Here is a 16,214-nt window from a genome sequence, read left to right as displayed (position 1 = left end):
CTGCCTGCCTGGTTTGCTATGATTGGTGATTGGTCATTACTACAGCCCTTCTCTGTCCGTCCACATCGGCCAGTTCAAATAAACTAACACTGTAACGATCCCGGCAGTCTGAGTCGGGTCCTGTCTGGTGACTAGTGTTTCTGTTCGTGATCTCCAGTTTCCCGAGGGTTCGAACGCTCCGGGGAGCGCTCTTGATTTCCGCACCTGCATCCCATCAGCAATCTGCACACCTGGTCCTGATCATCACCCTTCTTAGGCTCTGGCCTAACATCCAGTTCCTGCCGGATCGTTAGCCATGAACAGTATGTTTGTCAGCGTATCAGCCTCTAAGCTACTAGTGTTAGTTTTGTTGTTTTGCACCTTGTTGGCTTGCCGTGTACTTACCTCCGTTTGTTTCTATCTGCAGTCTCTCACCCGGAACCTTCTCCCAACCTCTGCCTGATGGTCGGCGGCTGCCGAGCCATTACCGGACCAACCACTGCACCCTCAACAACCCATCCACGCCACCCGCTCTGTTCCCTGGATTATTCAGCCTCACTCGGGAATCTGTTAAATAAACACTCACCTTTGTCTCAACGTACCTTGTCCTGGTCTGCTTCTGGGTTCTGGCTTAGTAAACCGTGACAGAACGATCCGGCCAGTAATGAACCCAGCGGACCTGGACTCTGTTCGCCATGCCATTACCCAGCAGGAGAAGATGTTGGGCCATCATAGCACGGTACTACAGGAGATCGCGTTGTCAGTTCGGAACCTTTCTACCGGTCTGACGGAGGTCCAGAACCAACGCAAGTGTCCGGTGGAGGATCCACTACCGGTTTCACCCATCTCGCCTGCCGCTTCTGAAGTTGTGTCCCTCCGTGAGCCCAAGGTTCCGACGCCGGATAAATATGAGGGGAGCTGGGAAGATGCCGTTCCTTCCTTATGCAGTGTGGATTAGTGTTCGATCTACAGCCCTACTCTTATGCCACAGACAAGGCTAGGATAGCCTTTGTGATTGAGTTGCTGCGTGGTCGAGCGCTGGAGTGGGCTTCAGCCGTTTGGGAACGACAGGATCCCTGCATGGCTTCATACCAGGGGTTCACGGCCGAGATGAGGAAGCTCTTCGACCATTCCGTCCGAGGGAGGGACGCAGCTAGGCGCCTGTTTTCACTTCACCAAGGAACTCGCAGCGTGGCCGACTTCGTGATCGAGTTCAAGACGTTGGCTGTGGAGAGTGGGTGGAACGAGGAGTCTCTGCAAGCGGCCTTTACCAGGGTCTGTCGGAGCAGCTCAAGGATGAGTTGATCTCCTATCCGGAGCCTAGTGACCTGGACAGCTTGGTAGCCTTGTCTATTCGGGTGGATAATCGAGTCCGAGAGCGAAGGAGGGAGAAGCAATGGGGTCCGTCCAATCGATCAGCTTCTCAGTTCCCAGTCGGGTCGGGTGGTGGACCAGAACACGTCGATCATTCGCCACCACAAAGGATTAGTGGAGAGGACCTCTCTCCCGATTCTGAACCCATGCAAGTGGGGCGGCACGGGTTAACCAAGGAGGAGCGTCAACATAGACGTAAGACCAACTGCTGCCTCTACTGTGGTAGCTCGGGACATTACATCTCCACTTGTTCCCGGCGGTCGTCAAACTGCCCGGCTCGCTAAAGTTGGGAGGACTTTTAGCGAGCCAGTTTCAACCTCTCAGTACCTCTGTCAGACCCCGTTTCCGGCTACCCTTGTGAACAGGAATCAAAGCTTAGCGATTAACGCTTTTATCGATTCAGGTGCCGATGGAAGCTTTCTTGATGCCGAGTTGGTGGAACAGCTGGGGCTTTCCAAGGAGCAATTGCCGGAAGCCATTGAAGCGACCACTCTGAACGGCAGTAGTCTGGCACGTATCACGATGAGGACTGAACCGGTTAAGATGCGGTTGTCGGGGAATCATTCTGAGATGATTTCATTCTTCATTCTGCCGTCTTCCCATGTTCCTCTGGTCCTTGGATACCCCTGGCTGAAGGAACACAATCCCACGTTCGATTGGGTGACGGGCAAGGTAACGAGTTGGAGCCTTGATTGTCATGCTAACTGTCTCAAGACTGCCTGCCCCCATTCGGTTCCCAGTCAGGTGATTGAGGCTAAACCCCCCAGATTTGTCCCTGGTTCCCGAGACATATCACGATTTGGGGGAGGTTTTCAGTAAGCAGAAGGCTCTGTCACTCCCTCCCCACCGACCATATGATTGTGCCATCAACCTGTGCCCGGGAGCTGTCTACCCCAAGGGAAGGTTATACAGTATCTCCCGACCTGAACGTGAGGCGTTGGAGACCTACATCAAGGAGTCCCTAGCGGCTGGTCTCGTTCGTCCCTCGTCATCACCCCTGGGGGCAGGATTCTTCTTTGTGGGTAAGAAGGATGGCTCTCTTCGACCATGTATTGATTATCGGGGGTTGAATGACATCACGGTCAAGAACAAGTATCCCCTGCCATTGATGAGTTCTGCCTTCGACTCCTTACAGGGTGCTACGGTATTCACCAAGCTAGACCTCGCAATGCGTATCACATGGTCCGGATCAGAGAGGGGACGAGTGGTTGACGGGTTTCCAATACACCGATGGGTCACTTCGAGTATCAGGTGATGCCGTTTGGACTGACCAATGCTCCAGCGGTATTCCAGAGTATGGTGAACGACGTCCTGAGAGATATGATCGGTCTCTTTGTGTTTGTTTACCTGGATGACATTCTGATCTTCTCGAAGGAACCTTCCGACCACGTCCAGCATGTCCGGCAGGTTCTGCAGCGATTGTTGGAGAATCGCCTGTTCGTGAAGGCCGAGAAGTGCGAGTTTCACGCCCACACGACATCCTTTCTCGGGTACATCATCTCCAGGGGAGAGATTAGGATGGACCAGGAGAAGGTTAGAGCGGTTCTGGAATGGGCCCAGCCCGATGCGAGATTGCAGCTCCAGAGATTTTTGGGGTTTGCGAATTTCTACCGCAGATTCATCCGGGATTACAGCCGTGTGGCCGCTCCGTTAACTGCCTTGACTTCCAGTATCAGGACCTTCAAGTGGAATCCGGAGGCGGATCGAGCGTTTCTGGATTTGAAGAGGCGATTCACCAACGCACCGATTCTCTCTCAACCGGACACGGCCCGTCAGTTCGTCGTTGAAGTGGACGCGTCTGATGTGGGAGTTGGCGCCATCCTGTCGCAGCGATGCTCCACGGACAGTAAACTCCATCCCTGCGCCTACTACTCTCGTCGCCTTTCGCCTGCGGAGAGGAATTACGATGTGGGTAACCGGGAGCTTCTCGCGGTGAAACTTGCCTTGGAGGAGTGGCGCCACTGGTTGGAGGGGGCGGAGCAACCGTTTACTGTCTGGACTGACCACAAGAATCTTGCTTACGTGCAATCGGCTAAACGTCTCAACTCCCCGTCAGGCCAGGTGGGCGTTGTTTTTCGGACGATTCAAGTTTTCCCTGACGTTCCGACCTGGATCTAAGAACGGCAAAGGCGGGACGCCTTGTCCCGGATGTTCTCCAAGACGGAGGAGAGTGGGTCCAAGACCGAGACAATTCTCCCCCGGAACTGCGTCGTGGGAGCAGTTATGTGGAAGATTGAGGAGGAGGTGCTGGCGGCCCTTCGGACTCAGCCCGGTCCCGGTAACGGTCCACCCGGTCGGTTGTTTGTGCCTGAGTCGGTTCGTCCTGCTGTCCTCAAATGGTCCCACGCCAGCAAGATGGCTTGTCACCCTGGCGTGGCTCGGACAATGGCGTTTCTTCGCAGACGTTTTTGGTGGCCTGCCATGGCCGAGGATACTCGGGGTTTTGTTGCTGCCTGTCCAGTGTGTGCGCAGAATAAGAGTACCAATCGGCCCAGCTCTGGACTACTTCACCCCCTTCCTATTCCCGGCGACCATGGTCGCATCTGGCCCTGGACTTCGTCACTGGGTTGCCCGCTTCTGAGGGGAACACGGTCGTTCTGACTATCGTGGACAGATTCAGCAAGTTCGCCCACTTTGTGCCAATTGCCAAGCTTCCCTCTGCCTCGGAGACGTCCGAGATCCTGGTTAGGGGAGGTTTTCAGGGTCCACGGGTTGCCCAGTGATATCGTTTCCGACCGTGGCCCTCAGTTTACCTCTGCTGTCTGGAGGTCCTTCTGTTTGGCCATTGGAGCTACAGTCAGTCTCACATCTGGTTTTCACCCCCAATCCAATGGTCAGGCGGAGAGAGCCAACCAGAAGATGGAATCCACGCTACGCTGTCTGGTCTCTTCCAACCCCACCTCCTGGGTCTCTCAGTTGCCTTGGGTTGAGTATGCCCACAATACTCTCCCTACATCTGCCACTGGGATGTCTCCCTTCCAGTGCCTGTATGGCTACCAACCTCCCCTGTTCCCTTCTCAGGAGAAGGAGCTCTCAGTGCCTTCTGTTCAGGCCCATATTCGTCGTTGCCACCGGACCTGGCATCGGGCCAGAAAGGCACTCCTTAGAGTTTCGGACCGGTATCAGCTCCAGGCGAATCGTCGCCGGATCCCCGCTCCCACCTATACCATCGGAGATAGGGTTTGGTTGGCCACACGGGATCTTCCGTTACGGACTGAGTCTAGGAAGTTGTTACCGAAGTTCATTGGTCCGTTTGTGGTGGAGAAGGTGATCAATCCAGTGGCAGTTCGACTCAAACTACCGAGGACGCTCAGAGTCCATCCCACCTTTCATGTCTCCTGCCTCAAGCCTGTCTTCCTCAGTCCTCTGTTGCCTCCTCCGCCTCCTCCTCCTCCTCCTCGGATGATCGGAGGTGGTCCTGCCTACACGGTGCGTCGCATCATGGATTCCAGACGGCGGGGCCGGGGTTTCCAGTATCTCGTGGACTGGGAGGGGTATGGCCCTGAAGAGAGGAGTTGGATTCCGCGGCGACAGGTCCTAGATGCTGACCTCATCAGTGACTTCTACCGCCTCCATCCTGGCGCTCCGGGGAGTCCGCCCGGTGGCGTTCGTCGGAGGGGGGGTACTGTAACGATCCCGGCAGTCTGAGTCGGGTCCTGTCTGGTGACTAGTGTTTCTGTTCGTGATCTCCAGTTTCCCGAGGGTTCGGGAACGCTCCGGGAGCGCTCTTGATTTCCGCACCTGCATCCCATCAGCAATCTGCACACCTGGTCCTGATCATCACCCTTCTTAGGCTCTGGCCTAACATCCAGTTCCTGCCGGATCGTTAGCCATGAACAGTATGTTTGTCAGCGTATCAGCCTCTAAGCTACTAGTGTTAGTTTTGTTGTTTTGCACCTTGTTGGCTTGCCGTGGTACTTACCTCCGTTTGTTTCTATCTGCAGTCTCTCACCCGGAACCTTCTCCCAACCTCTGCCTGATGGTCGGCGGCTGCCGAGCCATTACCGGACCAATCACTGCACCCTCAACAACCCATCCACGCCACCCGCTCTGTTCCCTGGATTATTCAGCCTCACTCGGGAATCTGTTAAATAAACACTCACCTTTGTCTCAACGTACCTTGTCCTGGTCTGCTTCTGGGTTCTGGCTTAGTAAACCGTGACAAACACCTGATCTCTCAATACCCTCTTTTATGGTGTGGATAGGACACATCTTAACCAGGCAGTCATAAACTATCAAATAAATGTAGTACTTTGATTGTACTTTAGTTTGTCTTATGTGCACCTTTTTACATTATAGTTGCTAATGTGATACCAATGTCAATGAAAATTCGCAAATCAACTTGATTGGAGGTACACAACACACTCCCAGCTCTCGTCATGATCCATCCGGCCGTTACCAAGAACCACTATACCGGATTTTTGACAGAGTCGTTAACATAAGGGTCGTCAGACAATTTTAGGCCCAAACCTAGCTCAAATTCTAGATATCGGATTAAAACGAGGCACAGTGTCCATAAACTGACCATTAGACTTAGATCCATTTGGACTGAATAAGTTTGTCACGGATTCTGCCGAGGCTGCTCCTCCTCCTTGCTCGGGCAGGCTTCGGCGTTCGTCGTCCTCGGAGTACTAGCTACTGCCGATCGATGTTTCGGTGTTTGTCTTGTTTTGTCTTGAATAGTACACCTGTTGTCTATTATGTTTGATTGTTTAGCCTATAATTTCCCTTGTTTCACGTTTGGTATTTGTGTGTTATTGTTGTATGTCTAGTCGATGTTCGGCCTTGCTATTTTCTCCATATTACGCATATGGTGTTTTTCCCTCCAGTTGTGGAGGCGTTTGTTTTGTGCTTTACATTCAGTAAAGTAGTCTACCTGATTCTCTGTGTCCTGCGTCTGACTTCACTCGCCGCGTACACATCACCTTCTGACAAAGTTTGTAGGTGCAACAGTTTTGATTAAATTCACAATTTACCGCTCTCACGTGCACATTTCTGCCGAATAAAAACCAACGATGTGCTAACTTTTTGTAGCATTTCTGACAATGCTAACATATTTTCAGTGGAATCTCAGAGTTCTAAAACCGGGTGCAACTCGGTTGCTGTGCAACAGTAGCAGCTAGCTAGTAGAAGGCTAGCAGCTGTAGCTAGCTAGCTAGCTTACACCAGTTGGATGGGAAGCACAAGGAAGGTAGCTAGCTAGGTATATTTTGCTGTGGAAGGTTTTTCATATGGCTGAAGTCATCTGTGTAAACTGCTGACCTGGACACTTGCATGTAATCAGAGCACAAATAAATAAGCCAACGAATGTCCTTGGCTGCTATTATAGCCAGTTAAATACACCGAACTTTGGGAAAACTACCACACTGCTAATTTATAATACATGCACACACCAGAGCTGTTTGGGAAGGTTTCAATCCAACATAGACCAACATAGCTACTGTAGTAGGTCAAAGCTATGTACTGGAAAACTTTGGTAGAGCATGGGTGAAGTATTCATTGTGGTGCTTGTGAATTTCCTTTATTTTTGGGCTTCAGACCAATGTCTCCTCACCACGACCCGGGAGAGTATGTCAGGGAAATTGCAGGTGTTGGTTTGGAGCTCGGCTTGCAGACATTCTGAGGCTATCTTCCATCCAGCCTGGTTCTGCTTCATCTCTGTAATGTGAGTGAGCTGAGTGGTCCAGTGTGGAACAAGCGTATAAAGTGAAAACATTGTTGAAACAAGGTTGATATATGGAATACTTTATTTATTTATTTCCAAATCATTGGAGAGTGGGGATACCAGATATATTAAAGGTCCAGTCAGAATTTTGCTTTTCACATTGTGCATCCATTTAAATGCATGGATAAAGTTGACATATTTAATAACAAGATACTGTCTGCACCTTGACTGTTTTTTTCTGGAAGTTTTTTGTCCTTCATAGCAGAGTACTGATGCCTCAGCCCTTCTCTCTCTCTCTCTCTCTCTCTCTCTCTCTCTCTCTCTCTCTCGCTCTCTCGCTCTCTCGCTCTCTCTCTCTCGCTCTCTCACAGTAGGTTCGGTACAAGGTGTGACCGGTGCAGACGCCAGATATACGCCAGCGACTGGGTGCGTCGGGCCAAGGGCAACGCCTACCACTTGGCGTGCTTCGCCTGCTTCTCCTGCAAGAGGCAGCTGTCCACGGGGGAGGAGTTTGGCCTGGTGGAGGAGAAGGTGCTCTGCAGGATCCATTACGACACCATGGTGGAGAACCTCAAACGGGCTGCCGAGAGCGGTGATTGAGCGCTCTACTACCTAGTCGTATATGTGTATATATATATATATATACACTGAGTGTACAAAACATTAGGAACACCTTCCTAATATTGAGTTGCACCCCCTTTCACCCTCAGAACAGCCTCAATTCAGCAGGGCATGGACTCTACATGGTGTCGAAAGCGTTCCACAGGGATGCTGGCCCAAGTTGACTCCAATGCTTCCCACAGTTGTGTCAAGTTGACAGGATGTCCTTTGGGTGGTGGACCATTCTTGATACACAGGGAACTGTTGAGCGTGAAAAACCCAGCAGCGTTGCAGTTCTTGAATCAAACCGTTGCACCTGGCACGTACTACCATACCCCATTCAAAGGCACTTCAATATTTTGTCTTGCCCATTCACGCTCTGAATGGCACACATACACAATCCATGTTTCAATTGTCTCAAGGTTTAAAAATCCTTCTTTAACCTGTCTCCTCCCTTTCATCTACAATGATTGGAGTGGATTTAACAAGTGACATCAATATGGAATCATAGCTTTCACCTGGATTCACCTGGTCATTCTATGTCATGGAAACAGCAGGTGTTCTTAATGTTTTGTATACTCAGTGTATTCGGAAAGTATTCAGAACCCTTCCCTTTTTCCACATTTTGTTACGTTACAGCCTTAATCTAAAATTGATTAAATTGTTTTTTCCTCTCATCAATCTACACACAATACCCCATAATGACAAAGCAAAAATGTGTTTTTTGAAATGTTAGCAAATGTATTAAAAATTAAAAACAGAAATACCTTATTTACATAAGTATTCAGACCCTTTGCTATGAGACTCGAAATTGAAATTGAGCTCAGGTGCATCCTGTTTCCATTGATCATCCTTGAGATGTTTCTACAACTTGATTGGAGTCCACGTCCACCTGTGGCAAATTCAATTGATTGGACATGATTTGGAAAGGCACACACCTGTCTATATAAGGCCCTACAGTTGACAGTGCATGTCAGAGCAAAAACCAAGCCATGAGGTCGAAGGAATTATCCATAGAGCTCCGAGACAGGATTGTGTCGATCTGGGGAATGGTACCATTCTTAAATGGAAGAAGTTTGGAACCACCAAGACTCTTTCTAGAGCTGGCCGCCCGGCCAAACTGAGCAATCGGGGGAAAAGGGCCTTGGTCAGGGAGGCGATCAAGAACCCGATGGTCACTCTGACAGAGCTCCAGAGTTCCTCTGTGGAGATGGGAGAACCTTCCAGACGGACAACCATCTCTGAAGCACTCCACCAATCAGGCCTTTATGGTAGAGTGGCCAGACGGAACTCACTTCTCAGTAAATGGCACATGACGGCCCGCTTGGAGTTTGCCAAAAGGCACCTAAAGGAGTCTCAGACCATGAGAAACAAGATTCTCTGGTCTGATGAAACCAAGATTGAACTCTTTGGCCTGAATGCCAAGTGCCACGTCTGGAGGAAACCTGGCATCATCCCTACGGTGAAGCATGGTGGTGGCAGCGTCATACTGTGGTGATGTTTTTCAGCGGCAGGGACTGGGAGACTAGTCAGGATCGAGGGAAAGACGAACGGAGCAAAGTACAGAGAGATCCTTGATAAAAACCTGCTCCAGAGCGCTCAGGACCTCAGACTGGGGTGAAGGTTCACCTTCCAATAGGACAATGACCGTAAGTACACAGCCAAGACAACACATGAGTGGCTTCGGGACAAGTTTCTGAATGTCCTTGAGTGGCCCAGCAAGAGCCTGGACTTGAACCCGATCAAACATCTTTGGAGAGACCTGAAAATAGCTGTGCAGCGATGCTCCCCATCCAATCTTACAGAGCTTGAGAGGATCTGCAAAGAAGAATGGGAGAAACTCCCCAAATACAGGTGTGCCAAGCTTGTAGCGTCATTCCCAAGAAGACTTGAGGCTGTAATCGCTGCCAAAGGTGTTTCAACAAAGTACCGAGTAAAGGGTCTGAATACTTCTGTAAGTGTAATATTTCCGTTTTTTATTTTTAATAGATTTGCAAAAATGTCTAAAACCTGTTTTTGCTTTGTCTTTATGGGGTATTGTGTGTAGATTGATGAGGGGGGCTGTAACTTAACAAAATGTGGAAAAAGTCAAGGGGTTTGAATACTTTCCGATGCACTGTATATATCTGTAGAGATATATTATATATCACTGCTGAGAGCTAGTCTAGATCCTATTCTCTGACATAGTAAAATATCTGTCCCTGTCAAAGATTTCTTCTGTATGGTTATATGTACAGTACCAGTCAAATGTTTGGACACACCTACTCATTCAAGGGTTTTTCTAAATTTTTTACTATTTTCTACATTGTAGAATAATAGTGAAGACATCAAAACTATGAAATAACACATATGGAATCATGTAGTAACCAAAAAAGTGTTAAACAAATCAAAATATATTTTATATTTGAGATTCTTCAAATAGCCACCCTTTGCCTTTATGACAGCTTTGCACACTCTTGGCAGTGTCACCAGCAAAGCACCCCCACACCATAACACCTCCTCCTCTGTGCTTTACGGTGGGAAATACACATGCAGAGATCATCTGTTCACCCACACTGTGTCTCACAAAGACACGGCGGTTGGGACCAAAAATCTCCAATTTGGAGACCAAAGGACAAATTTCCATCGGTCTAATGTCCATGTAACACTTTTTTGGTTACTACATGATTCCATATGTGTTATTTCATAGTTTTGATGTCTTCACTATTATTCTACAATGTAGAAAATAATAAAAATAAAGAAAAACCCTTGAATGAGTAGGTGTGTCCAAACTTTTTACAGGTACTGTATATGTAGCTGTATAATCCCTGTCATATTGTTACCAATGTATGTAGTTATATAACACACTGTATAACCCTGTAGTAACCCTGGTAACATTGGTAACCCTGGTAACACTGGTTTTAAATATGGCTTTTGCCTCATGTCCCTTTCTGTTGGTCTCTTTCTTTCTATGTTTCTCTCCCTCTCATTCTCCCTGTCCCTGTGCCGTGGTGTCCCAGGTAGTGGGCTCACTCTGGAGGGGGCAGTGCCATCAGAACAGGACAGCCAACCCAAGCCTGCCAAGAGAGCACGCACCTCCTTCACTGCTGAGCAGCTGCAGGTTAGTCACAGAGAGGGAACCACATGTCCATGGCTCCTCATTTCTTTTTCTAATAATAAGTCAATAGTAAATGATAATGACTTCACAAATTGATTTCACTATCTTAGTAACTTTCTAATGGTCGTTGTTAGTTACATTGTCACATGTTGTTTGGTGTCTCATTCATGTATGTTGTTGATCTCTGCAGTAATATGGAAAATATATTTCTGAAAGCTGATACGAAATAATTTGCTAATGTAGAATAAAAATAGGTGAGACTGAGGTCATACATCTCTAAAAACTCTGTTATAATTCCCAGGTGATGCAGACTCAGTTTTCACAGGACAATAACCCTGACGCACAGACTTTGCAGAAACTGGCGGACATGACAGGTCTAAGCAGGAGAGTCATACAGGTTAGTGTCTGTCTGTTCACTCCGTCTCAAAGCAATGCTAGCGATTGCACTGTAAAGCAACTGTAAGTTGCTTTGGATACAGCGTATGCTAGGTGGCATAGTTAATGCATGATTAATGGTCCTAAAACATTGAGAATATAGCTGCAGACACATTCCGGCTGGTAACATTGCATTTTCATAGGTTTGGTTTCAAAACTGCAGAGCAAGACACAAAAAGCATACCCCCCAGCACAGCGGACCTCCGCAAGGCCACCCCCAGTCCCGGATGCCCTCCTCGCTGCCTGACGACCTGCATTACTCCCCCTTTGGCAGTTCTGAGAGGGCGCGCATGGTGGCCCTGCACGGATACATCGACAGTGAGTGTTACATAGGTTAGTCTGTCTAGTATATCATCACAAAGCTTTCCAGTCCTTTTATAATTTTTACGTTTCCTATGTCAGAAAATAAAAGAAGAAGGAAGACATAAAGAGAGATAAATCAAATCAAATCAAATTTTATTTGCCACATGCGCCGAATACAACAGGTGAAATGCTTACTTACAAGCCCTTACTTACAAGCCCTTACTTACAAGCCCTTAAGAAATGTTAAGTAAAAAATTGATAAGTAAAAAATTAAATATAGCAAATAATTCAAGAGCAGCAGTAAAATAAAATAACAGTAGGGAGGCTATATACAGGGGGTACCGGTACAGAGTCAATGTGCAGGGGCACCGGTTAGATGAGGTAGTTGAGGTAATATGTACATGTGGGTAGAGTTAAAGTGACTATGCATAAATAATAAACAGAGTAGCAGCAGCGTAAAAGAGGGGGTTGGGGTGGGGGGGGATATGCAAATAGTCCGGGTAGCCATGATTAGCTGTTCAGGAGTCTTATGGCTTGGGGGTAGAAGCTGTTAAGAAGCCTTTTGGACCTAGACTTGGTGCTCCGGTACCGCTTGCCGTGCGGTAGCAGAGAGAACAGTCTATGACTGGGGGTGGCTGGAGTCTTTGACAATTTTTAGGGCCTTCCTCTGACACCGCCTGGTATAGAGGTCCTGGATGGCAGGAAGCTTGGCCCCAGTGATGTACTGGGCCGTACGCACTACTCTCTGTAGTGCCTTGTGGTCGGAGGTCGAGCAGTTGCCATACCAGGCGGTGATACAACCGGTCAGGATGCTCTCAATGGTGCAGCTGTAGAACCTTTTGAGGATCTGAGGACCCAAATCTTTTCAGTCTCCTGAGGGGGAATAGGCTTTGTCGTGCCCTCTTCACGACTGTCTTGGTGTGTTTGGACCATGATAGTTTGTTGGTGATGTGGACACCAAGAAACTCAAAGCTCTCAACCTGTTCCACTACAGCCCCGTCGATGAGAATGGGGTCGTGCTCAGTCCTCTTTTTTTGTCCTGTAGTCCACAATCATCTCCTTTGTCTTGATCACGTTGAGGGAGAGTTGTTGTCCTGGCACCACACAGCCAGGTCTCTGACCTCCTCCCTATAGGCTGTCTCGTCGTTGTCGGTGGTCAGGCCTACCACTGTTGTGTCGTCGGCAAACTTAATGATGGTGTTGGAGTCATGCCTGGCCATGCAGTCATGGGTGAACAGGGAGTACAGGAGGGGACTGAGCACGCATCCCTGAGGGGCCCCCGTGTTGAGGATCAGCATGGCAGACGTGTTGTTGCCTACCCTTACCACCTGGGGGGCGGCCCGTCAGGAAGTCCAGCATTCAGAGGAGTGATTGGGACAGCCGAATAACACTTTTGGAACCCTTTTTTCTAAGACTTTAACTATTGACCGTGTTTCGCTGTGTCAATAGTTCAAGTCCAAGTTTTCCGTTTATTTGCCCTTTGTAATGAACACATTGGAAATCTTGCTCACTGGAGCGCTAATAATAAAACAAATACTGTGCTAAAGTATGTTCCTCTACTGCTCCTCTATCTTGATACTGTGCTTAATTAAATGTCTTCTGATATTTTAAATGTGTCTCTCTCTTCTGTTCCACCAGGCCACCCGTTCTCTGTTCTAGCGACACAGAGCCTGAACCCCCATCAATCCATGTCACTGTCCCAGCTACCCCTCAGCCGCTAACTAACGGACGCTGCCGCCATCACCCCTGACCTCTGACCATGAACCCTGACCTCCCATCAGCAACCTCCATTCACAGACTCGACCCCAGTGGTCAAACATGATGACTTACAGAGAGGATGAAGATTCGATGAGAGAGAGAGAGAGAGAGAGAGAGAGAGAGAGAGAGAGAGAGAGAGAGAGAGAGAGAGAGAGAGAGAGAGAGAGAGAGAGAGAGAGAGAGAGAGAGAGAGAGAGAGAGAGAGAGAGAGAGAGAGAGAGAGAGAGAGAGAGAGAGAGAGAGAGAGAGAGAGAGAGAGACTCTTTTCCTATGAACAAGATTATGATTATATATCCCACCTATTGTTGTCATGGAGGACATGAGCCCTTCCTTTTGCTAACTGGGACTTATTCACTATCAAGACACATTCAACTCGACTATGAGCTCTCTGTGCGTGCAGAAATGGACTGAAAGGACTCCTCTCGCCATCCCATGAAGGGAGTGATGGGACCAGGCTAACAGGCCTGTGTGTGCTGTCAGATTTCTGAAGATTTACTTATGAGGAGAAAAGAACGGCAAGGGATTGGGTTTGTGGGCTGGGCAAAGGACACTGAGGTCAGAAACCTCCCCCTTTCGCTCTGTGATTATACCATGAAGGAATGCAAAATAACTGACTGTTTTGGTGTGGAATCTGCTACGAACTAAAAACGAATAAGAATTTTTAAATCACAGTTTTTAGTATTGATATTGTTTGAAATCTTCAGGTGATCAGCTATCCGTTAAAGGGAAATGTATTATACTTCATATTCATCATCTCCAGCACCACCCAAACATCAACATATGTGAAAATGGCGCGTTTCTATGTTTTGTGGTACAAAAGATCACACGAAATCACACAATGCACACTGATGATGTCATTGGAAAAACGTATCTTCCTCTATATACTACAAAACATAGAAATGTGCAATTTCCACGTGCTGGAGATGATGAATATACATTTTAAATGTCCCTTTAATACACTGTCATCAGCACCTTCTGTATAGGATATGAGCCTCAAATGAGGATAGATTGTGCGCCTTATCTTATCCATGATGAGCAAACAGAACGACCGTAATTTGGTTGTTTTTAATTATCAATCATTTTCAGGCAGCTGAGGTAAAACAATATAATTCACAGAGAAAAAAACCCTCAAATTTATTATGACACGTTCTTTTTGTGGAAAGGTGTAACTTTCAATTTGTACTGGTGAAAATATTGAAATATTATTTATTTGGTGCGATTTGAATTTTCAATGATCTTGTGCAAAAATACATAACAATCTATTGTTATGGACATTTCAATCATTTGAAGCTCCAAATTGTAGTTGTCTAAAATCATGATTTACTGTAACACCCTTGTGAGACTTTTGAAATTAACAATCACGTTGCGTATGAGAGAAAGAGAGGAAGGTCTGAAATGTGTAAATTGATAGTCTTCCTCCAGTGGATAAAGACTGAAAGACAGATACATGTCACATTACATGTAATACCTTTTTTAAACAGGTGTTTTGTCAGCAATTTAGCATTTATGTCTGTGCAGGATCCATGTCAGTCAGTTTTTTTCTTCTGCAATGGTCCAGCCTCTGTGCTTCACTTCTATGGGTTGAATGGAGGTGTGGTACAATAACAATAAGCGGACTGGGGATATGATATGTATATAGACGTCTGTGACTGGCAGGGTAGAGGGAGGTTGTGTGAAACTGTAACTGTGGAGTGGAGTCAGTGAGGAATAGGATCCTGTGTTTACAAAGGGACTAAGGGAGACAAGACTTCAATGTTCTTGTATTTATTGAGACAATAGTCTGTAAGCACTTTTTTTCTCAGAAATGTGTGTACTAAAAGCAATAAAATTGACTTTAAAATGTGACATTTGTATTTTTTTATAATTTCAGTTGGACCACAATTTGATGCAAGCACTTTAAAACCCTTATCCCAAACAATCCACAATAAAGGATGCACACACACACACACACACACACACACAGGAGCCAATTTAAAAATAGATCTTGAAATATAAAATCTGTGGTAGAGGTCAAGTGATCCTACTGTATAACTGTGTCTGTGCATGCTACTCTATATATGCCAAGGTAGTGGGTTCGATCCCCGGGACCACCCATACACAAAAAAAAAAATTATAAAAAAAAATGTATGCACGCATGACTGTAAGTCGCTTTGGATAAAAGCGTCTGCTAAATGGCATATTATTATTATTATATGCATTATGCTACTCATTGTACATTTTTTATAGGCCTCTGAGTTATTCTGGTGTGTTTGCATTTTCCATAAGCCTGTGTTTGCCTGGTTGTGTGTGTGTGCATACTTGCATGTGTGAGTGTGTGCGTGCGTGCGAGTGTGCCCTGCGCGGGGCAGGAAGCAATCACAGGCCGATGGCTGTGCTAGTGGGCGCTTCATGGGTCAGTGTGTGCAGTAATAACTACTCTCCTCCTCTCCTCGCATTTCCTCCTCTCCTCTCCTCTCCTCTCATTTCCTCCTCTCCTCTCATTTCCTCTCCTCTCCTCTCCTCTCATTTCCTCCTCTCCTCTCCTCTCCTCTCCTTTCCTCTTCTTCTCCACCGCTCTGCTGCTGATTCCTCCGGCGAGCCCAGCGGAGCACCATCACAGACAGGAAGTCACTGACAGGCTGCATCATTACATTTACATTTACATCATTTAGCAGACGCTCTTATCCAGAGCGACCTACAAATTGGATAAGATTGATCCCCTACCCTGGGTCCTGTTTCAAAGGGTAGCTCTCGCTGAGGCAGACATAACGTCTCACTCAGAATATATGCTTGGTCTGTCTGTACAAAAACACACCAAAATTAAATTTTAAAAAAATCGTACATGCATAAAACTATAGAAAACACTACAGCATTAAGTAGAAAGTACAATTACTGGAGCCAAAGCCTTATTTTGAGATATATCTAAATATAAGACTCTAACTGGAACAAAGCCTCTAGCAACTGTATATTATGCTGGTGGATATCTTGCATTATAACAGGAAGTAATCTCTCATGTTGATTTGC

The 16,214-nt window shown here is 47.2% G+C and overlaps 1 protein-coding gene across 3 annotated transcripts in view; it reads left to right on the top strand.

Annotated features, from left to right (window-relative positions):
* Positions 1 to 13,339, top strand: part of LOC121573468 (LIM/homeobox protein Lhx6) — a 34,829-nt gene extending 21,490 nt beyond the window's left edge. For 2 of the 3 annotated variants that reach the window (XM_041885493.1, XM_041885491.2), the window contains exons 5-9: positions 7,390 to 7,610; positions 10,618 to 10,718; positions 11,017 to 11,112; positions 11,294 to 11,483; positions 13,092 to 13,339. In XM_041885493.1, coding sequence (XP_041741427.1) covers positions 7,390 to 7,610; positions 10,618 to 10,718; positions 11,017 to 11,112; positions 11,294 to 11,483; positions 13,092 to 13,174 — 691 coding nt within the window. In that variant the 3' untranslated portion in view covers positions 13,175 to 13,339. The remainder of the gene's footprint in view (positions 1 to 7,389; positions 7,611 to 10,617; positions 10,719 to 11,016; positions 11,113 to 11,293; positions 11,484 to 13,091) is intronic. The other variant, XM_041885492.2, reaches the window with a different exon arrangement.
* Positions 13,340 to 16,214: the final 2,875 nt, after the last annotated feature.

Source organism: Coregonus clupeaformis, chromosome 9 (genome assembly GCF_020615455.1).
Source record: "Coregonus clupeaformis isolate EN_2021a chromosome 9, ASM2061545v1, whole genome shotgun sequence".
Classification (NCBI taxonomy): Eukaryota; Metazoa; Chordata; class Actinopteri; order Salmoniformes; family Salmonidae; genus Coregonus; species Coregonus clupeaformis.
The sequence above is the reverse complement of the archived record's forward strand: the minus strand, read 5'-3'. Positions and strand labels throughout refer to the sequence as shown.